We start from the raw sequence: 22,886 nt of genomic DNA, 5'->3' as shown, positions 1-22,886 counted from the left end.
GAGGCTAGAGTGGTTATTTCCTCTGTGTTACAGATGTCAGGTCTGGGAGGTAGCAGCAGCCTAGTTGGGATGAGATTTGAACTAGAGACTTGCAGCTCCTAGTCTTAATGCTTGAATTAAGGGAGGTGGAGATTGCAGGAGGCTTCATGATTTGGCTAAGATAGGAGGAGGAGGAGGAGGAGGAGTTTGGATTTGATATCCCGCCTTTCACTCCCCTTCAGGAGTCTCAAAGCGGCTAACATTCTCCTTTCCCTTCCTCCCCCACAACAAACACTCTGTGAGGTGAGTGGGGCTGAGAGACTTCAAAGAAGTGTGACTGGCCCAAGGTCACCCAGCAGCTGCATGTGGAGGAGCGGAGACGCGAACCCAGTTCCCCAGATTACGAGACTACTGCTCTTTAACCACTACACCACACTGGCTCTGGAGAGATTGAGGCTTGTGAATTCCATTTCTAGTAAGCCTCTCCGTAACCATTTATTTTCCTTAACATTATGTGAGCACTGTTCTTTTTGAAAAAGCATTTTTAACACAAAATATTTTATTAAAGATAATATATAATAATTATGATAATCACATCATATATACAAGTAGTAATGAATAAAGAAATAAAACACTATAAGACCAAATATTATCGAGCAAGAATTCAAGCCCTCTACTTTTCTAGGAACAATTTCTGCCAATTAAAGCAACAATAGTGGCACGATTGTTAGGTGTAAGAAGAAGTGAAGACCATGCTTCCCCAATGCATTAGCCAATGAAGGGGAGGGGGCAGGATTTTCTAGGCCCCCCCTTGCTTTTTTGTTTCATTTGACTTTTCTTGCATAAACTGAGCCCTAGAAAGCAAGGGTTACTGAATACGGCCAGAAGCAGCACCTATGCAGGCTGTTAGCAGAAGCAATATTGTTGTAATTCCTGGATCCAGCAAGACTTAAGATCTAATGGAGGATTCAGTTGTTGGAATAGCCAGGCCAGCCTCTTGGTAAGCTAATGGCCCTCTAAGTATTAGTTGTTAGGGTAGCAAAGGAACACATGGGCATCTCTTGCCAGCGGATTCATTTCTGCTGCCATTCAGGCAAAATGCAGTGATGGGGAGTGGGAGGGAGCGGAAGAGGAACATTCAACTGGTCTTCTGCTTGCTGGAGACCAGGTACACACTGGCAATGGTAGTTGGTGCATCTGGGTGAATGGGGCACTGCTCCACCATCATCAGCCAGCACCCACCTGCCTGCCTTCTTACTAATATCCAGTGCAGGGGGTGGCATTGGTTGTGCCAGCTTCCTCTCGTTTATCTTGTAAAACTCAGCAGGGAAGAGGATGGGGGCAAAGCTAGAATTAGTTGGCTCTGCCTGTCATTTGCTCTGGTGCCACCTGCTGCTGGGCTCCCTCCCTTCCACCCTATCAGCCCTAACAGGTGCCAGCCACTACTGGAACACACAGACTTACCTGCTGTGGTGGAAAATCTTGTTCCTCCTGTGCTCACAATAAAATAAAAATAAAAATTGTGGGAATACCAATGGTCATACTTTGGCTTCTTGCTCTGAATCTTCTTCCACATCTGGTGCAACCCTGAATATGTTTTGTTTCGGTATGCATGCATGTAAGCATGCATGAAAGGCCTACTACCTGCTCCTCAGATAATCTATTTTTTCACCTCCCCACCCCATGGTGTGTCCTGCTGGTGCTTTTTCAAAATTTAAAGTTGGTATCCTGTGCACACTTGGGACTAAGCCAATAACCGATTTCGTTCTGTGAACTGCCCTGAGACATCCGGCTATAGGTTGGTATATAAATTCAATACATAAATAAAAAAACAAGCCACATTATCTAAGTGAAATTTATTTTCAGGTTGACATGCATAAAAGTGGACTACAAGACATGTAAAATCTGCTCATGTGACCCCTTTATACGCTACTATGAAATTGCACGTATGTGCGTGCTCAAGTGCATGATATAAAATCAGAGAAAAGAAAGGTGCTTGATAAAATACTTCTGCAAGGAATTGTAAAAATTGATAAATGTTTTGCGAAACTGAGAGGGTGGAGGGAAAGTTGAAAATAGGTATCAGTATCTGCAGCAGATAAATAATAATGAGTTAAACTGCCACTGACTGTGGAGGTTGGAAGTTGTTCTTTTGTCCACATAACTAGACACTCATTTAAAATATATTCACTCACCCACATGTGCTTATTCTGCATTTTCATAGAGGAGCAAGGCTGCAATCCTAACCCCACTTACCTAGAAACAGGTCCCATTGACCTCAATGAGACTTACTTCCAAGTAGCATGGTTAGGATTGCAGCCATGGTGTAGTGAATCAAGTGTTAGGCTTTGAGCGGAAAAGTCCTAGATTCAAATCCCTGTTCAGCCACAAAGCTCACAGGATTGACCTAGGGCTAGTCACCTTCTGTCATCCTAAAACCTACCTCACGTGATTGCTGTGGTTGTAGAAGAACCCCACATATGCTGACTTGAGGTCCTTGGATTAAGTCTGGGGTACAAATATGACAGAAAAGTAAACGTTTGCATATTCCTCTCTTTTTTGCAATATTTCATGAGCACGATCCAGTTAAAGCTAAGCATTTTGACGTCTCATTCATTCCTATAGGCAAGGCTTAATTATGTGCCTAATCTTCCCATTGAAATGAATGGGAATAACAGCACAATCCTATGCATGTTTTCTCAAATGTTAACCCTCACTGTATTCAGTGGGACTTGCTCCCTAGTTCATCTGCTTACAGAGAAATCCTAACGGTTTCTGCTCAGAAGTACCAAATTAATTCAATGGGACTTACTTGAAGGTAAGTGCACCAAAGACTGCAGCCCTAAAGTGCTTAACTTTGGCTAAAACAGTGTGTGTACACATATTACAGTGAAGGTTGCCAAATATTGGCATTCACATACGGATGCTCTCAGTCTCTAATTAATGTGGTAAATCTCTTTCTCCCCCTCCCCGCACATGCACGCACGAACACACACAAGTGTATACTGATAAACACATTTAAGACGCTGTTGCCATTTATTTGTCTATCTCTGAGTTTTAAGACACTGACAAAAATGTGGCTAAGCTTTCATTAAATTCTGGACACTTACTCCTTTTCCCTGTAACATAGAATTAGCTTTATAAGAAATTAAAATCAGTGTGGCTGGCATTGTAACATACCCTGATGATAAACTCTTCTTTCCTGCAGTTTGTCAGCCTGGGATCAGATGAGGAAGGAGGGAAGTGTGGTGGTTCATGGAGCCGATGGTACCCTGTCAAGACAGATGGCAAACATTAAAGGGCAAAAAAAGAGGCAAACTTATTTGCTGCGGCCAGTGTGTTCTCCGGCGAATCCTTCTTGGCAGGCATCATTGGAGCTCAGCCCTGGCTGTTTTTCCTTCATTGCACCAGCAACTACTGGGGGTACAGCTGTCAAATCTTCCCCAGATGCTCTGCTATGACACGAAGGCCTGGTCATGTTCAGCCCTTTGTCCTGCGAGTTTTGTCTGTCGTCCTCTTGGCTTCATCTCTGAGGAGCTCCCAGACTAAAAGACATGGGTAGGGGACGCAGCCTGAGAAGGGAAGAGAGGAGATGGATGCTGGAATCCAGCAGCCCGGAAAATCATCAGCAGGGAGTGGGGGCGGTGGTGGTATTAGTCCTCCCGCTCCTTCAAGAACCTTGCTCTGTTCTGCAGTGTGTTGGCTCCAGAGGCAGGCAGCAGCATCTTTCCACATAAAACATTAGCTGATAGGTTGCAAGCAGCTCGGACTTATTTAGCGGATGGGTTGCAAGCAGCTTGGACTGCTCCCCTTTAAATGCGCACACACCACACACACACACACTCTCTCACACACTGGTAATCTCATCACTAGCTCTGTGTGTGTGTGTGAGAGAGAGAGAGAGAGAGAGAGAAAGGGAAGGGGGAGGGCTTTGCTTCCATTGGCTGCTCCTTGCCTTCCCACCCACATCTCTTCCACATCACCTTGGTGTCTCCCTAAATAAAACCAGCCCTCCTTATCGCAGCGAGGAAATCAAGCGGTAGAGTTGCAATGGATTTTAAATAAACATTTTACCCCCCCTCCCCCCACACACTGTCCCTGCCAGGCTGCTGGGGAGAGCACGCAGCAAGCACCTTCCCCACTGCCACCCAAACACTCACATGCAGCTGCCCTGCTTGCTGGCTGCTTCTGTTGCCTCTTTCACCCCATGAGGGAAAGCTGGAGCGCACGAGAAACTGGCTGCAGTCAGAGGAGGGAAGTGGCACCTTCATGACCAATCCTTTCTCCATGGATTTAAAGGAGAGCACCAGCGAGGGAAGCCTGGGGAGCCTCCAGCCCTCCAGCCTCCAGATCTTTGCCAACACCTCAACCCTCCATGGAATCCGCCACATCTTTGTCTATGGACCTATGACTGTGCGGCGGGCCCTGTGGGCTCTGGTGTTTGTGGCTTCCCTGGGCCTCCTCCTGGTGGAGAGCTCCGAGCGGCTGGTCTACTACTTCTCCTACCAGCATGTCACCAGAGTGGATGAGGTCGTTGCCCACAGCCTGGTCTTCCCAGCTGTTACCATCTGCAACCTCAACGGGTTCCGCTTCTCCCGCCTCACTACCAATGACCTGTACCATGCTGGCGACCTATTGGCCTTGTTGGATGTCAACCTCCAGGTCCTTCACCCTCATCTCGCTGACCCAGCAGTCCTGGCCATCCTGCGAGAGAAGGCCAACTTCCAGCATCACCGAGCCAAAGTCTTCAGCATGAGTGAGTTCATGGGACGTGTGGGCCATGACATGAAGGAGATGTTGTTATACTGCAAGTTCCGGGGGCAGGAGTGTGGCGAGAAGAACTTCACAACTGTGAGTACAAACAAGAGTTTTGTTTTCCTTTTGGCATTAGTGGAAACAATGGGGACAACCCAAGAAGTGAAAATTGGGTATCTCTGTTGGAGACCCTGGCTGATATATCTTGGTGACCCAGCTGTCTTGAACTGAAGCAGGTTTGTCTGCTATTCTTGTGGCCAATGGGCTTTTCAGGTTTTGAAGAGTGTAAGGCTTAAGGATGTAATGCCTGATAAGGTTTCTACTTTCTCTAGTGCAGGGTTGGGGGACCTGTGGCCCTCCAAATGTTTATGGACTGTAACTCCCATTATCCCTGACCTCTGACCATGCTTGCTGGGGCTGATGAGAATGGGAGTCCATCAAACCTTTGGAGGGCCACATCCCTGCTCTAGTGGTTGGTTGCTGCAGTTCCTGGAAGTATGGGACAGGAGGGGTGGGGAGAAGGATTGTATTCATGGCTTTATGGAAGATGTAGAGATCAGTGGCCAATGGATGGTGCTTGGCAGCAAACTAGTGTTGAAATGACACTGTGCATTCTTGCTGATAATGGTTCAGATCAAGGTACAAAACTGTATTGGACAGAGTCAGCCTGTTGGTCCATCTAATCTAAATGCTCTCTATGCTGGTAGCAGTCACCCAAGATTTCATGTTCCAGTACGAATGGGAACATGTGGTCTTCCAGATGTTGTTGGATTCCAGCTCCTATAATCACTGGCTTTAGTGGTTGAGACTTATGGGAGCTGGGAGACAGCAATAGCTGGAGGGCCACAAGTTCCACATCACTGGTCTTTCTCAGCCCACCCGCATGGGATGCTTCTACTGGAGAAACTGAGGATTGAACCAAGTATGTGTCCTACCACTGAGCTGCTCCTGGCCCTAGGGGAAACAGAGAGATCTATGGCTGATGGGTGGCAAGGGGCGCAATAAGATAAGGAAGACTGTCACTTCCTGGTGGTTCTGGCCTGTTGCAACTTTTTTTCTGTGGCTGTTGTGTGGTGGATAATAGGATTGCCTGATTTACCCCCAGAACCATTTACACATGTATTTTTCTCATTTTAAGACTGTGGCTTGTGTATATGTGCATGCATGAGTCACAGCAGATAGAAGATTCATGTTCCCATGTATCTCATCCAACACAGTGCTTTTCAGTAGAGTTGGTTCACACGTTCCCATGCCAAGCCATCGGGTGCAGTGTCATCAAGGGAACAACATGCATGTGTGATCCAGTTTTTTGACCCTGCTTGTATGCTTTGAACAGCAACTGGAAACATAGACATTAATCTCAGTGAAGCTTTTCCCAGCTTGGAAAGGAGAGTGGTGTGAATTGACTTGCTTTATTGTGTCTTTGTTACTAGTTGTCATTAAAGACATTGGAGCCAGGCCAGAAAGATAAGATGACAACATCAGGGCATAGAAGTGGGTGGGAGTTTGAACGTGTGTAGCATAATATCCTCCTGTATGCTACTGCTCAGCAAACTTCTTGTCCTCTAGGGTAACTGCTTCACCCCAACCTGCTTCTCCGTCTTCAACAGCAGCAGCCCAAGGTGGGGAAATGGAGCAATGCTAGGTTGGCACTGCAGGGTGGGAGATGCTTCACCCACTTCCTTTCTCTTTCTCAAACTGTTATGAACCCCCTAACCCACCCCCAGGAGTAGGGCTGGGGGGGGGGAAAGTAAATTGGTAAGTTTATTTACCTACCAAACCTTTCTTCTCCTGGTTGGGACCTGGATGAGGGCTCACATGGAAAGGAACTAGTTTCCTCTGAGGGAAGTTGCAGGTTAGAATGTTGTACTCAAGTGGGTGCTGGTGGGTTGCAACAAGGCTAGGGATTGGGGCATCAATTAATTACAATTCATGTCACTTTTTAAAATATATACACACCTGCATATTACTTACTCCAAAGAATCCTGTAATTTGTTAAGGGTGCTGGGAATTGTTGGTTGCTGAGAGGTGTGAGTTACACTTCCCAGGATTTTTATTTTTTTTGGGGGGGGGTGTGTGTGAGCCATGGGCCTTTAAATGTATAGTGAACACAGCCATAAGCACTTCGTGTACATTATATTGTTTAGAATCCTTGCAACAATCCTGTATGGTAGGTCAGTTTTATGATCCCCATGGGTAACCATGCAGTACCATGCAAAAGCATTTTGCTGTTGGAGGTTGACTCCAAATGCCCATCTCCCCCACATGGGCAGTATTTTACAAAGTCTTGTTGCACTGTTCAGACACAGTTTCTGCCTTCCTTTTTCTCTACTCACCTACCCCACCAAGCCACCTGAAGCAAGTCTCTTCATGCTTCTGTGTGACAGGGCCATCCCTTTGCTTGTTTCTCAAACTTGGGTCCCCAGCTTTTGTTGGCCAACAACTGCCATCATCCCTAGCTAACTGGATGGTGGGAGTTGTAGTCCAACAACAGCTAGGGACCTATGCTTGAGAAACACTGGAAGGTCATGTAGTACGATAATGACAGAAGGGAGATTCACACTGGAAACTTCTTGGTCTCTAACTCAGACTTTTAGCTTCTGCACCACACCAGCTCTCAATTGTTATTGATGTTTGGGGTGGTGGTCGTATGTACGTGTGTATACACACACACACACACACACACACACACACACACACACACACACAGATTCTTTTCATAGAAAAAGAATATTAAACTTTCCTGATGCCTGGGAATGCTAAACCACAGATATTGTATGCGTGCTAGGAGCAAACTCCCAGGATTGAAAGTTTGGTCTGATTGACGGGGAACTCACTGAAGGAAACCACTCTAAACCTGATGAAAGAATTTGTGAGAACCTTGATTGTCATCCAGAAAGGGGGAAGGGTTCATCATTCATGATGCTCCGATAGAATTCACACATTCTATAGCATTCCTACCCCCCCCACCCCCAAAGCTTGTTTGGAGAGGGTGGTTGCAGGAGCTTTTAAATTTGTGGAGTAGTTGTGTAGGGGTGTGTGTGTATTTGGGAGAATTAGCATACACAGCATTTTCCCTTTAAGAAACTATTGTGGCAAATTTCCAAGAAGCTATCTGGATCAGTGTGTGTTTCTGTGTTAGGGTTACCTTGTAAATAGTGAGGTGCCTGCTTGCCTCTGGTGAGTACAAAACACCAGTAGGCAGGGAAGCTGGCTGGGGCTGATGGGAGTTGTAGTCCAAAGCATCTAGAGGGCATCAGGTTGGGGAAGGCTGCTTTAGAGAGAGAGAGCCTGTGGTTCAGTGGTTGAGCACATGTTTTGCATGCAGAAAATCCCAGGTTCAATCCTCAGCGTCGCCAATTAAAAGGATCTTATGCAGCAGGGCTGAGGTCTGAGAAAACAACTGCCATTCTGTGTAGACAATGCTGTTAGATGCACCAACGATCTGACTTAATAATAAGGTAGCTTTGTAGAAGTTTTCTTTTCCCCTGCTATCAATGATTACGTGTCTAGGCAGTGTAGCTCTCAAATATCTGTAGGCTAGTGACTTTTGTTGGCTTATATGTGAGACTGCATTAAGTAGGTTCTGGGGGTGAGGGCAGGTTCAGAGACCAAGACTACTTGAACAGCCCTGCTAGCGATGAAAATAGGCCCCTGCCGCCAAAGAGCTTGAAATCTAACTGGATATTGGGAGATACAGTAAGTGGGGGTGGAGAGGCCAGCATAACAGAGGAATTGTACAGCACATGCTCAAGCATTATACATACTAGGAGGAAGCATTATACATGCTCAAGCATTATACATATACTAGGAGGAAGAGGCTGCTAACCAGCAGATCCACAGGTGCTGTTTAGAACTACCGTACTTGATTGCATCTCACTACTTTTCCAGTCTTGGATTGCTTCTTGCAATGAATCTAAGTCTTACTCCTTAAACTTAGCTTGCTTTCTGTCTGTCTGATCCTGCTTCTCCTGCCCCTAATCCATTGTTGCTTTCCATAGTATAGGGCTGCTTTCACTGACACGAGTGCATGCCTGTGCCTCTCTGGGTCTCAGTGGAGGTAAACGAGATCTTGCTTCAGCTGTAGCATCTTAAAAGAAAGAGCTTCTGAGAGGTGTGCCTGAGTGTGAATACCCCTCAAGAGAGTGAACCAAAAGTAGCACACACAAAAACAACTTGGTGGAAAGCAGAATGAAATTTTATCATGTTCCCTTGAAGTATGTATACCCAACCTTTGACAACTTAACCCCGATTCTGCGCAAACAAAACAAGGTAAATAGACTGATGTAAATCAAGGTGATGGTTTTATGCCTCGGATTTGAATTGTCGTTTTATATCACCAAGCAGAAATGCCAGTTTAAACCACAGGTTTCAGTCTGGTCTCCAAACTTTATATCTCATGGATTTCCAGAACAAGCATGCATACTAATTGGCTGCTGTAACATATGGACAGGATGCAGTGTGATTGCCTGGGAATCAACACTTGCAAGGCTATCCTACGAAAGCTAAATTGCAGGGTGTATATGTCTGCATGTGGGAGGGATTGTTTTGAACTGACAGGATAGGGGCAGGAGCTGGGCCTTGGAGGGGAGGAGGATGTTGAGGTTGGTGTGGTGAATGCTCTGCTCTACTTTTCATGGCTGCACATGGCCTGGGAGCCCTCTTGGAAAGAAACAGAAATTGTGACTGTCCTTCCACTCAAGTGTGCTCTATACCCAATTGATTTTGAGTGGGTGGGTGAGGTTTCTTCTGCAATCTCTCAGTCTCTGCGCCAGGAAACTCTCCCATTGAGGTGCTGAGCGTCTTTACAAAGAGCTGCAATGGAACTGGTTTAGGAGAGGCACTTATGTGCACGGCCCTTTTGCCGTTCAATGTGCTGCCGCCCACCATAGCTTTCTGTGCAAATTGGTGTTAATTTGCTGTGGAAGCAACAACAAAAACAGATGGGAAGCTGCCTTAATAAGCCATCTCAATAAGACTCAACTAATCAGCGAGAGGTTATTTCAGAATAATGGCCTTCCTAGATCAGACTGAGTCCAGCATTCTGCTTCCAATAGCAACTGTGAAATGCTTCTGGATGGCTGTAAGAAGGGACCTGAAGGTGACGGCTCACCCTGTTTTTCTGCTCATAACACCTGGTACTTGGAGATATATTGACTCTGAACATGGAAGTTCAGTTTAGCTGCCATTTCCTCTGTTTCCTGAATTCCCAGGCAAGTGCTGGTCCTTCCACAGCCAGAACAGTACCAATCCATGCATGTCAATAGGTTTGGGTTGAGGGAACCTTGATAGAAGTACAAAAAAGCTTTACAGGGAAAGTCTTAAATGGGAGGTGGGGAGGAATCCAAAATAACCCAATAACAGTGGGCAAGGAATTCTCATTGACTGTTGGGGGAACGGGAACTAGAAAACAGAGAGAGAAACAGGATGGGTCGAATGGAGAATACTGGAAAAGAACATGGCTAGCTGGCTGGAACCCTGAAGAGGAGCACGCCACACCTTGGCAAAATTGTGTTGCAGGTCACTGTTGTAGTAGCTATTAACCATTGATGGCCCCACATCCCTTCAGAGGTGGGCAAACCTCAAAACTGGGGACCAAATGCAGTCCTCCGCAATCTTTATCCGGACTTCAAGACCCTTCCCTTCCCCTGCTTCCAGTCCATACCCTTCCTGGAGCCCTGCTCTGAATTGTCCACAAGGTGCTTTTGCCTGCCTGCAAATAAGATAACATCTCTTAAAAGCCTCTACTGCACCCTCTTCTTCTGCTTTAATGGCTCCCCCATAACATGTAGCCCATGTGATGTAGTAGTTAGAGTGCTGGACTAGGACTTGGAAGACCAGGGTTCAAATCCCTACGCAGCCATGAAGCCCATTGGGTGACCAGTCACTGTGACTCAGCCTAACCCATCTCACAGGGTGGTTGTGGGAATAAAATGGGCGAAGAGTGTGCACCACCTAGAGCTCTTTGGACAAAAGGTGGAATATAAATGTACTTCCAATAAATAAACAATAAGGGAACTATGGGGGGCTAGGAGCTTAGGCCACAACCAGGCACTTACTGTGTGACTTCCTCATACTGGTGTCACTGTCAGGCAGCTTGCCTGTATTTCTCTGCTGACAGCCGGTGTGAGTAGACCTAGAATGGGGAGATGTGGTAGTTAAAGGAAGCCTCTCCCAAGCAGGACTATTGCTCAGAGCTGAGAAATTTGGAATAAGAGAGGAGTGGATGAGATGGACCATGCTGAGCCACAGCCTATTGGGGTCTGGTGGTGCTTTGCCTTGCAGTTGTGCTATTTGTAGGCCATCAAACTGAGTCACTGTCTCCCCTCCCCCCCACGCCTTGGGATATATTAGAAGGCCAAAGAAAATCCTAAATGTGAACTCCCAAGATTGCCAACTGATTAGGGTGGGGAAATGAATAGACCTGCTCCTGTGCATTTAATGGTAACTTGATCTTCCAAAAAATCACCCGGTAAAGTTTTTAACAGTATAGAGATGAGCACCCATCACCTGGTAATTCTTGCTTATTAAGTTCCTGTTAAAACACAGGAGCTTAAAAAAAGTTGGCAACCCAAATTCCAGATACTGTACATGCTTTTTTTTTTTAAGGGTGATCACAAAATCAAAGCACCCATGATTCTTTGTGAGCAGGTAGAGATGCAGTGCCTCAAAGAGCTTGTCCAGTTCTTGATGGGGGAAGGAAGTGTCCTGTGATGTACAAATGAAGCCTTTCATAGTGTCTGCTAGAAGAGCTTACATGAAAATCAGTACCCTAAGTGGCTATTAACTAACGGCGAATGCTGATGGAGCGTTTGTGCCATTCCCGTGAATAACAAATGAATTTGTGTCCCGTCAAAACAATGAGGATGAATTGCAACTGAATAAACATGAGCATGCTTTACAATTTGCCATTCTTCCCAGCTGACTCACGTTGTGGTTTTCCTGCAGTTTTGCACAGAGGCCATGCAAAGAAAGCCACCAAGAGCACAGTGCATCTCAGGACGTCATCCTGCACTAACCATATTTGGGATTAAATTAATGACGGTTTGCACTTGCAGTAGGGCTTGTGCAGGAGAACATCCTGCTGGCTTGTGTTTCCCAGTGTCCATTGGATATAGGTGAGTATAGGTCAGGCTTCCTCAACCTCGGCCCTCCAGATATTTTTGGCCTACAACTCCCATGATCCCTAGCTAGCAGGACCAGTGGTCAGGGATGATGGGAATTGTAGTCTCAAAACACCTGGAGGGCCGAGGTTGAGGAAGCCTGGTATAGGTGGACTGGGGATAGTTTTGCCCTCCAATGCATATAAAAAACAACACTCATATCTACTTAATGGGCACAGTAAATCCTAAACATGCTTATTATGAAGTAAGTCTTGTGCAAGCGACAACACACTCAAAGCTTAGTGACTTTATTTAATTTACTGGCTTAACTTGGGGTGCTTCCAGCCTGTCGCTGTTTTGGGGTGGGATTCAGTTATATCCTAGTAAATACAGGTCTTGCAATTAAAGCTGATTTGGAAACCTTGCGCAACAAACCTGCTTCTCTAAAAAATCAGGCTTTTTGTGATAAGGGAAGTGAAGGGGGAAAGCATTGGAAAGTGTGAGATAACACTTGCTTAACACAAGGGCAAATCAGGATGAATGCTCATTCAATATCAGGTTGTCAAACTTCTCAGCACCCAAATCAGGGTGAATGCTCAATTAACAGGTTGTCTGGAAGAGCAACCTATTTATTTAATTTATATCACACTCTTCTTCTGTGATGGGGCTCAGGGCAACATACATTGGGTCCCTGATGTTGATCAGCCCTGCTGTCTGATGTGCCTTCAAGGCCATGAATCTTATTTCTTCCACACTCCAAAGAGAAACATATCCTTTGAATGAGCCCCTCCCATTAGGATGTACTCCAGAGCTAAAATTTGCCTCAACTATAAAATAAGGTATTAAATGACAAATTAGATATGTTAATAATGTGATAGGCACGTGTCTTTGTTTCTTCTTTTTGGTAAATAGCAACCTTGGGTCTGATCCTGAATACTGTCCACCATGTTTCTGTTTGCTCTGGGGAGAAATTCAGTGTGGTGTAATGGTTAGCGTGTCAGATTAGGACCTGGGAGACTAGGGTTTGAATGCCCACACCCATGGAGCTCACTGGGTCTTATCACTGGTTTTCATCTTAGCCTACCTCACAATGTGAGGATAAAATGAAGGGAGAACCATGTACAATGTACACTGCAAATGGCACGCACATGTGTGACCATGCATGCTTTAAACACGTGCAAAATGAAAGTTGCCTGTATAACAGCTTCAGCAATTGTGATTTGAAGTTAGCTTGTTTGGACCTAATCATAGTTCAGATTAACCACAGTTCCCAGTCCAGGTGGCGTGATGTCCTAAACCTTTACTTGTGGACTGGAGCTGTCTTCAAAAGAATCTCCTGGAGGTCAAACCTGGCACTGGGTTGAGAAAGTGTGTGTAGTTTATCTGCTGAGAGGAAGACAAGGTTGCTGCCTGTGAATCTATTCTGGGTCAATCCTGATTGCTGAAGTTGGCTTGGGAGTGGAGCTGGGCTTTATGAATATTTGATGGACTCTATTCCTGGCAGCAGCAGCAGCATGTCCTTGAAGGTGTCGAACAGAAAGGCAGGTGCCTTTTGCGTGTGAGCTCCTAGGTGGGGATTGCCCTCCTCTTGTGGGAGACACGTCAGACCCAGAAAGCCTGTCGTGAGGCCAAACCCATTGGTGTTTGGGTTTTTCTAAGGTTGATTTGCATTGACCCTTGAGACTTGCATCCAATATAGGTAGCAGAGTTACAACTCCCAGCAACTTTTAGCAAACCACAGTGCGCTTTGAATATGCTTTAAAGGTATGGCGTGTACACAGCCTCATATAATGTAGCCTTGCATATTGTTTTTTCTTTCCCATTCAGGATCTGATTGATCATACATTTATATGGTGTCAGAAAATAGCCTACTACCACCACCCCTGTTCAGATTAGTGACTTTGAATCTGTTTAGTGACGAGTGTCCTCTGTGGCTAGGCTTCCTAGCTGGTGACACTGGGGACTGTTTGCGTTGCAGACTCTTTCTGTGGGCAGCACACTTTCCTTTCATCTGGCTCAGATTGATTTGCGGGGGCTGTGTCAGTCCCGTCTCCTGTCAAGCTGAAGTAAGGACCAGATAAAGGTCACCTCCACACCATACATTTTAAGTTTGGAGCTGCGCTATAACTCAGCTCTTAGAAGCTAGATCTGATGCAGCTCCTCCCATCTAGAATAGGGATGAGGAAGAAATTCATTCAGTTCACATTTTAATGCAAGCCTACCTAATTCACATTTCCTGAACCAATCAGATAGGGCTGAGGAGCCTTTTCCAGCCTAAAGGCCACATTCCCTTCTGGGGGCCACAGGCCAGGGATGATTGGGGCCAGGAGCAAAAAGTGTGCGGAAACAGGGCAAACAGAACTTAAGGTTGGAAAAATGAGAAATTGAGAAACTGATAGATTTGTCCATCCTTAGGGGGGAAGAGTCGCACTTCTATTTCCTACATAAGCAGCCTCAGTTCCTGCCAGTCCATTTTTTTAGTGGGGTAAAAACAAAGCCTTCTTTGTTTTCAACATGTTCAGGTAGATGCTAAATGATTGTGATCCATGCCCTTTTATTGTGAAGCCTGACCACGTAGTCTTGTGTAGGGGAAGTGAATACTTAGTACGTAGTGAAGAAAAAAGTATAAGATAGAAGCAGGATTATTTGCGATCAGTGATGGGGACATTGATTGTCAAGTAATTGCAGTGTGGCTTGGAAGATGAGTACTTTGTGCCTGGAGAGTATTGGAATACCGTATTCTCGTAGTTCTGTATATTGGATCAAATATGTTAAATAAAAAGTACTTTTCTGTGACACAATTTCAAACTGAACGTTTCAATTGAGATTTAGACATGTCAGATCAGACTTCAGGTTGAGGTGGGTGAGGAAGAGATTTTGATGAATGTGACAAGATTCTCAGCAAACTTCAATGGTCTCCTTTTTGATATATTGCAGACTAAGTTGCAAAAAAGTGGGAGAAAAAGAAAAGAAGTGTATTTTAAGACTGTTTGTTGTGTTTTATATATATATATACTTCATAGTAACTATAGCAATGAAGTCAAGCAGTCGCCCTTTCCTTTTAAGTGAAGAGATCTGTGCCTTTCCAGATATCAAGCACATGCAACAATAGCCACTCACTGTGTAGAACTGATAACATGGCTTGGAGTATAGGTTCTTCTAAGGAATCAGCACATGGACTGAAACAAGGGGAGGAATGATGGATTTAAGATCTTTTTGCTCTTTGGTGAATTAAAGTATTACTGTGGAGCTGCATGAAATGCAGTGCGGAAATTTTAAGGCCTCAGGATGTTATTTAGGTAACTCCTAGCACACAAAACAGGAGTATCCATCCACATAATAGCTTATGGAGGCCAAAGTATACCTCAAACAGGGAGAGCAGGTACAGTCTGCAAAGTAAGTGACTCTGGCAAGTGAGCCCAGCTACATGCTACAGGAGTAAGGTGGCATCACCAGCTATGATATATAGTCATGGGGAAAATTACAGCTGTTGTCTATATTATGATATGCTATTGCCCATCCTTGAGCATGACATCAAATTAAGCACTGGAACGTAACAGATCCAAACCAGCAAAACTGGTCTCTAACGGCTAGATTTCTTTGAAAATACTTTGGGATTTCATCTTTTGCTGTATTAGAGGGCAGGACTGCAGATCTGCTGCAGTGCATTTAAATGCAGGCTGCAGATAATGCCAGCTATGGCGTCAGGCAGGCGGGAGCCCTCCTCAAGGGACGCTTTCTAGCAGGTCCAGAGGATCTTTTCCTTGTCTTATGAACTAGTTCAGCTATTTATCAGGTAGATTTGCTCCAGGTTGTCAGAGACTCATTGTGCCTATATGCTTGTTCTGCACTCCTGCAGCCCAAAACAATCTGTAGCATTTGGGGCTATTTGATAAATAATGCACTGAGAGCATTTGCCACATGCATGCTGATGTTCAGTGTGAAACTCATTAGATGTGAAACTCAGAAAAATGTTGATAAGAGACACATAAGTGGACATAGGCAAGGGGGCTGAATGCAATCAGGGCTCCTTGGTGCGTGTCTAGTGCATGTCCCTCTGTGTGTGTCTGCAAACATTTCTAAGTCATACTTTATGGTGTTTGCGGCTTCTGACGCCAGTGTACAAACAAAGGTGCATACAGAGCTGCCACTTTGATATTAAGGAGCAGGGCTTTCAGAGGACACTCAGGTTTTTTGATGTATGTACAGTTCTCACTGTATGTGTGTCTGCTGAACAAAAACCAGGGTGAGTATGTGCTATGGTACAATGACTCTGTACCCACAGCCTGCATGCTGTGTTTGTTTTTTTTAAATGTGGAGGAATACTGGGCTTTATGAAGCTGCTCAAACGTGCCAACATGTGCAGACTTAGAGGGGTGGGGGAGAGAAATTTGGCTCACAAGATGGGACAGGACAGAAGGTGTTGCAAATTGTTTGTCTAAATAACTGTTGCTAAGGGACTCGGAAGCAAGATGTGAGGCGGTCGTTTTTATGCGCTGGAACTACCAGGCATAAAGATCATGCTAGGCTGTGCTGCGTTATTGAGTATAGACTCTGAGGGACAGCTGAAGGGTTTTTGTTGCCCTAGGTCAATTAAAATCCTCCCCTCCCCTGCGACTTACTGTAGGCTGAGCAGCATAACCGTAAAACATCAAATGGGCATGGGATGTTATTTTTGTTTTTAACTTCAATAATTGGACCATCATACCCAGGGCTTTTTTTCAGTCAGAACTCACTGGAATTCAGTTCCAGCACCTCTCAAGTGGGCACCATTGCCATTATAAGTGAACAAGGAAGGCGTTTATGCTGAGTTCTGGCAACTCTTTTTCTAGAAAAATAGCACTGATCATACCACTCTACTCCACAGATTTGGATTAAATTCTAGGCACCATCAGCTAACATACTTTAGACAATTCACTTCACATATAAGCATGCATTAGAAAACTTGATCAATCCAGTTCTGTCTCCAAGACATTAACATAGCTGAGACAAGAGCCCCTGGCTATTCTGGTGCCCCAGGCAGTTCCCTGATTTACCTCTAGGACTGTGTCAGCCCTTCAGACTGTGAGGTGCCAGTGACATCAACTAATACAACTGTGTGAAAACTGGTTAGTGCGAAAGATTCAATTTTGAGAAGTATGTGTGCTTCCACTATTCCATCCTGAAACCACCACCAGCTTCCAAACTAACTGCCTGTCGAGCATTCATTCTGGATTGGTTTGCATGACGTTTGTGGGAGGTTATCCGTATGATATTGGCTGTTTATGGAGCATTCATTGAGATTTGTTTGTGAGGAGGTTATATCTTTCAACAAGCAAGTGTTATCCAACACTTTCCAGTGCACTTTCCTGTCCCTTTCCTTGCTGCAAAAAGTTCAGTTTTGGGGGGGCTGGGGAGGGAAGTGGGTTTGTTGCACAAGAGCACCAAATCCACTTTTATTGTGCAACCTGAATTTGCTGGTGTGTGATTGAATCCCACCCACAAAATAGTAGTAGCCAGGAAACCCCCTAGTTTGCAAGTCACAGCAGGACCAATGCTTGCAGCATTAGCACTCTTGAAGTCATTAAATTGAGCTGAATGGGATTTGGGGGAAAGAATTTGCTTGAGAATCACATCACAAAAAGTCTTAATTTATATTTTCTTAGCTAGATAATCTTTTTCAACCTTTCCTTCTATGGATTCTGTTAAGTAACAGATGTAGGACACAAATGTTTTGCTTATACCTACCATTGTAGGGGAAGTGAACAGTTATTAGAGCAAGCTGTTAAATATTGGGGGATGGGGATTGTAGTTTTTGGTTTTCATGGTATCCTCCAGCCGTCTTGAGCACCATGCCAAATGACTGTGGCCTTTTGTATTTAAGGAAAGTACACTAGAGAGCTACTTTTCAAATTATTTTCAATAACATCTAAAGCAAAAGAAAGAAATAAGATGTAGAATCATTGTGGGGATACTACTGGAAAACATAAATAATCAAAGGCAATGCTGTCAAGCATCCGTTTGCCAGAGCTACTTAAATTTCAGAAGCAGAATTTGAAAAATGTTTAGAATTCCAAGGAAGTCAAACTTGAAAACTGTTTTTCAGTTGTCAAATTTGACTAGCATTATTCTCCAGCTCTGCTATTGAACAGGAGCCACAATCACATTAAATCTGGCTAGTGCAGAGTAGATTTCAGATTGCTGGCTAAAATTGTTTCTGGATCACAGTAGTGCTGGAAGATGGAGGCTGTCAGCCAGTGGCTCGGGGTCCCCTGAAAGATTCATGCTACTTGGGACACCCTGACAGCCAAGATGCCTGCTATTTATGCTTGTGTAGCTCCTTGCAGAGGGTGGAAAGAGGGCATCGTGTTCATTGAAACCACTATTTTCTAACATAATGAACTGTTCTTGCCCTTTAATGACCACAGCTGACTCTGCAAACAGTAACAGGGTCCTTCTGCATAGGACTGTTAATGCACAAGATGACTCTTCAGGGTATCAGGATGGTCATATGTGCTCCCATGTTCCAAGTCAATTTGCACCTTCAATACCTTTCTGGATGGTCTCATAGCATCTGCCACAAGCCATGCATGGTCTGTAGCTTTTTGCAGGAAACCTGTAAGATTTTGTACCACAAACATTCTGATTTATTATTTTTTGGGAGGGTGTGGGTTCTGCTTTTGTTGTGCTATAGCCCTGGCAATGTGCTGAACTAATTTTGCTTCTTTGTGGTGTACTTCACGGTGGTGCTGAATACTGCCATTCTTTTTGGGGGGGATGGAAACAAGCAAAGGTTTAGCACAGCAATCATAGCCTTTATAGCTGTTTAAAAGTGTAACGGTGGTACACAGCTGACTACACTTGAAGGAGTGGGAAAGGGAGAGAAGTTTGTGCTAGGGCATCCTGGCAATTTACTCAGTTAAAATTGTTTTTTAAAAAGAGGCAGGAGTAGGCGCACGTGTGTATGTCCGTATGCACACACACACACACACACACACACGTGCTCCATTGGTCCTTCCCGCTAGTTGCTTTTTCATCTCTCTTGTCCATGCTGACTAATTCACTCTCACCCTCATCATTCACTCCTCTCTCCAGCATGCTCTGGGAGCCATTCTGTGGGTCAAGCTCTCTGGGAGCAGGCATTGCACCATAATGCAGCTACCTTCCAGCTTGAAAAAAGAGGGGGAGTTCGCAGTAATTGTGTGAAAGCCTCTTGCAACCTGGCGTGCTGGCAATTAACAGGGGTGGAAAAGATAAAACATTTGGATGCAGGATTCCAACCTTTCAGGCGCAGGTGGAGGAGAGTGGGGAGTGAACCTCATGGGGTTGGGGACAAGGCAGGAAGACCTCACAAACTCCAAATAAAACATATATTTTTTCTGGAAAGAGGGGGGCATTTCTCCATAACTTTGGGAAGCTTTACAAATTGGGGCTTAATCTTGCTGAATCCCAGCCAGGGTGATATAGCACTATAGCTTATTCTAAAGAGCATGCAGGATGGTAGTCCATCGTAGTGCAACTAATTTCCATTAAAAGAAATATGGAGAGGACAGATGGCAAGAACAGAAACAAAGGACTGGGTGGAGTCAAACGAGGACAGGGTAGAGTAGATAATGTGTCAGTATAGAATAGTTGTCTGGAGGTGACATTACTCCTTCCCATGATCACTTCAGCAGAAAAATAATTTCTCTTCTCAGTCACCAGGGTCAACTGGGTCGAGACTTAAGCAAAAAATAAAATATATACACTAGAACTAGCATGGTCTCTTTGTGATTAGTAGTTCTACTTACCTCATGGACTCTTTCTCAGCTTGACAAATATGAATAGTTCATCCTTACCTTCTGATATTTAATCAGACATTACCTATGCAAGTCAGATTCTTTCTTGGACTTGATTTCCCATCTATCATAGACTCATATAGTTTGAAGGGACCATGGGGGTCATCTAATCCAACACCCTGCAATGAAGGAATCTTTTGCCCAACATGGGGCTTGAACCCACAACCCTGAGATTAAGAGTCTCATGCTCTACCAACTGAGCTATTCTAGATGGATGTGATAACAGGTTCATAGTGAGCATCATTGATACAAGGATTGCAAGGCATATTTTTTTTTGCAAGTGCTGGAGAAGAGATTTTAAAAGAATGTTCTATTTGACAGGATCTGGACATGAATATGGGCCCCTCCCATGCATCTCACAGAAAGGCTTTGATTTGGCTGAAGGACCCTTGTGTGCTCTGCCTCAGCACAGTGCCCACAGATTGGTTCTTGTGTCACCCTTCTCTTGACATTTGCAAGAAGCCAAAGAGAAGGTTGCATTACAGTAAGGTTCAATAGTCATGAATTAACAGTCTGCTATTCTCATCTCCTATCACCTGCCCAAAGGGCACTATAGACCATTAATTTCTTTTCCACACTGTATCCCAGGCTGAGGGCAGAGGGAGAATGTACTTCTCTAGGTTGGTGCCTGTCCCCTCCCGCAAATGGAACAATGATGGGGAAAGTAGTGGCTAGATTTGGGGAGGGTAGAAGGTGGAAATACATGTTGTGTAACATTTATTTATATGAATAAGGAGTTTGACCCCGTACTCTGAATTTACTTTGCTGCCAGCCAGCAAGAATATCCATTCACAAAAATGCCTCCCCACAGAAGCCAACATCTAATAAATCCTTTTTGCAATAATTTTGTGGGGCAGTTTTCTCAGCACATGCTGGTCAGCTGGAGAGAAGTGTGCCTCTGAGCACATAGATGCAGTGTTGATCACAACAAGTTTCCATGGAACTAGCCATTATATCATGAGAGAGGGTATGTGAAGAGGAACAGGTTTTTTTGGGGGGGGGATTAACTTCTTATATACAATGTGGTTTAGCTTACTTGCTTTGAATTAAATGGCTCTATCTTACTTTTACTTTTTCCAGTACTACATAGATTGGTTCATTCACTCGAGAATCTGTGTGGTGCAACAGTTCTCTGCTGGTGGCATCCTGTAGCCTCTGCCTTCAGTGTGGTAGATAGTGTGTGAATATTCATGCTAAGGGTTTGGACTTGATTATCTTTTGGTCCCTTTCAGCACTGTGATCCTTAAAAAGAGAGAAGCTTGGAGAGGTCACTTGCCCTGGATGGATTAGCACTCACAGTTCAAAGCTGAATCCATTTACTTTGAGCTAGCAATTATGGCACAGCTTCATACAGCTTAACTATGGAGTATCAAGACGCTTCAAATCCACACGGACCAAGATCTGTTTACTTTACAAGTCATTTCCATCTAAATGATCATACAGCTTAATCCTCTCTTGGGTTGGGTTGGGGGAGTTGGCATATGCAAATATTTCTGTGCTAACTGGTGTTTACATATGCTAATAACATCTGATCCGTTTGGTGCCAGCTGGTCCAGTCACCGTGAACCATTGTCTCCTCTTGCCTCTGTTACTGTCATAATTTGCTCCATCAAGGCACTGACATGTTGCTGTTTCAGGCTGTTTTTAAGGCATTCAGTTTCCACCTATTTCCCCCTCTTCCTGGCATGAGTCCATCAGGGCATGTTTCCTGGACAGAGTTGCAGAAAACAACTCCTGAGTTTCCTCCATGTTTTTGTTTTTGATCCCAGAGCTCAGCCTGCAACTTCATAAGGCAACAAATAGCACCTTTCTGGTATATGCTTAGTGTATCTTGTTTTTATTGATAAGTAAGCACCCAACCCCCTGAAAATTTGGAAGAAGATGTCAAGATGAAAGTCTGCAACTCAGTGACAGAGCATCTGCTTTGAGAGTTCCTTGCTTCCTCCCAGAGCATCTGGGAGGGTTCCTTGCTTGAAACCCTGTAGAGATGCTGCCAGTCAGTGTAGGCAGTAGTGCGCTACATGGACCAAAGATGCAACTCAGTGTAAAACAGCTTCCTGTGTTCCTATGTGAAAAGAATCCAGTTTCTTTGTGGAATTTAAATTTGTGGGCCTTCCATTTTAGAAATCAAGCAAATGGGCACCACACTACCAACCAATCTCAGCTGGTTACTGTAACCTTTTCAGCAGCCCCGAGCTTCCCCTCAGATGCAGGAATTAATTTCCCAGGCTACCAAACCCCAAGGGAAGGCTTAAAAGGACGCCGGGAGCACAAGTTCAGGCCTAGATATGGGTGAGGTGTGTTTCCATGGCAACCTTTGCGAGGAGAAGGCTCGGCAATGTGCATGGGCCCAAGGCAGTGACATTTCACAGCTCTTCTCTCCCCCTCCCAAAAAAATAAAATAAAAATTGGTGTCCTTTCACCATGAACTCTCTTCCACGGCTGTAAAGCCAGGGTTTCCATGTCTTGAGCATGAATCAAGAGACCCACAGAGTTTGCCCAGTATAATTGTGGTTGGTGTATTATTGGACATTTGCCTACATCTTGTTTCTACACAAGATATCAGGTACCTCACATTCATTTGTGCACAAAAGTTTTATTGGTTCTGTGGCCACAAATGTTAATGTACATTAAAATCCCCAGTTCACTCACAGACATTAATGTAATTTGGTTTTCCTACTCATTAACCACCCTATGAGTTTCTTATCCCTAAGCATTCTGTGTTTTTAACAATCAGCCTTATGTGGTCTAAGTACCTAAGACCATATGTACATAACAGCATAATCAGTGCATAAGAGCACAATAAGTACAGAACAATAATTATGCCTTCTAAGTACATAAGAGATTATGTATGATATTATGCATTTTAATAACATCATGTATTATTATGCTCTCGTGTAATTATTACTATAAGTACATAAGAGCCCAGCTGCATGAGTCAAAAGGTTTGTCTAGCACAGCATCCTGTCCTCTCCCTGGTAACCTGTATCAAGAGGAATGCTGCCTCTGATTCTGGAGGTAGTATATAGCCGTCATGACTAATAGCCATTGATAGTTTATCCTCCATGAATATAAGAAGGTTCTGAGTGTCAAATGAAACCCATCCACGAAGTCTCCATGTAGACACTCTGTTAGGAAGCCCATTTGCCTTGCCTTATGCTCCGTCTCTGTGTACTATCATTTCATTATACTTTTGCATACATAAAGCCAACTTCTATCTAGGCTCTTGGCT

At 44.5% G+C, this 22,886-nt stretch overlaps 1 protein-coding gene across 5 annotated transcripts in view; it reads left to right on the top strand.

Moving 5' to 3' along the window:
- The window catches only part of LOC310690604 (acid-sensing ion channel 2), a 375,157-nt gene that overhangs the window by 1,621 nt on the left and 350,650 nt on the right, over positions 1–22,886 (top strand). For 4 of the 5 annotated variants that reach the window (XR_014518134.1, XR_014518135.1, XM_083469913.1 and 1 more), the window contains exon 2: positions 3,188–4,830. Coding sequence is in view for 3 of the 5 variants with exons in the window: in XM_083469913.1 (XP_083326039.1) it covers positions 4,249–4,830 (582 nt within the window). In the remaining 2 variants the exon portion in view is untranslated. Of the gene's footprint in view, positions 1–1,880; positions 4,831–22,886 lie in introns of those variants that run through there. The other variant, XM_083469914.1, reaches the window with a different exon arrangement.

Source organism: Podarcis liolepis, assembly GCF_965112155.1.
Source record: "Podarcis liolepis genome assembly, chromosome: 13".
Lineage (NCBI taxonomy): Eukaryota > Metazoa > Chordata > Lepidosauria > Squamata > Lacertidae > Podarcis > Podarcis liolepis.
Note: the sequence above shows the minus strand (reverse complement) of the source record. Positions and strands in the feature narration are given on the sequence as shown.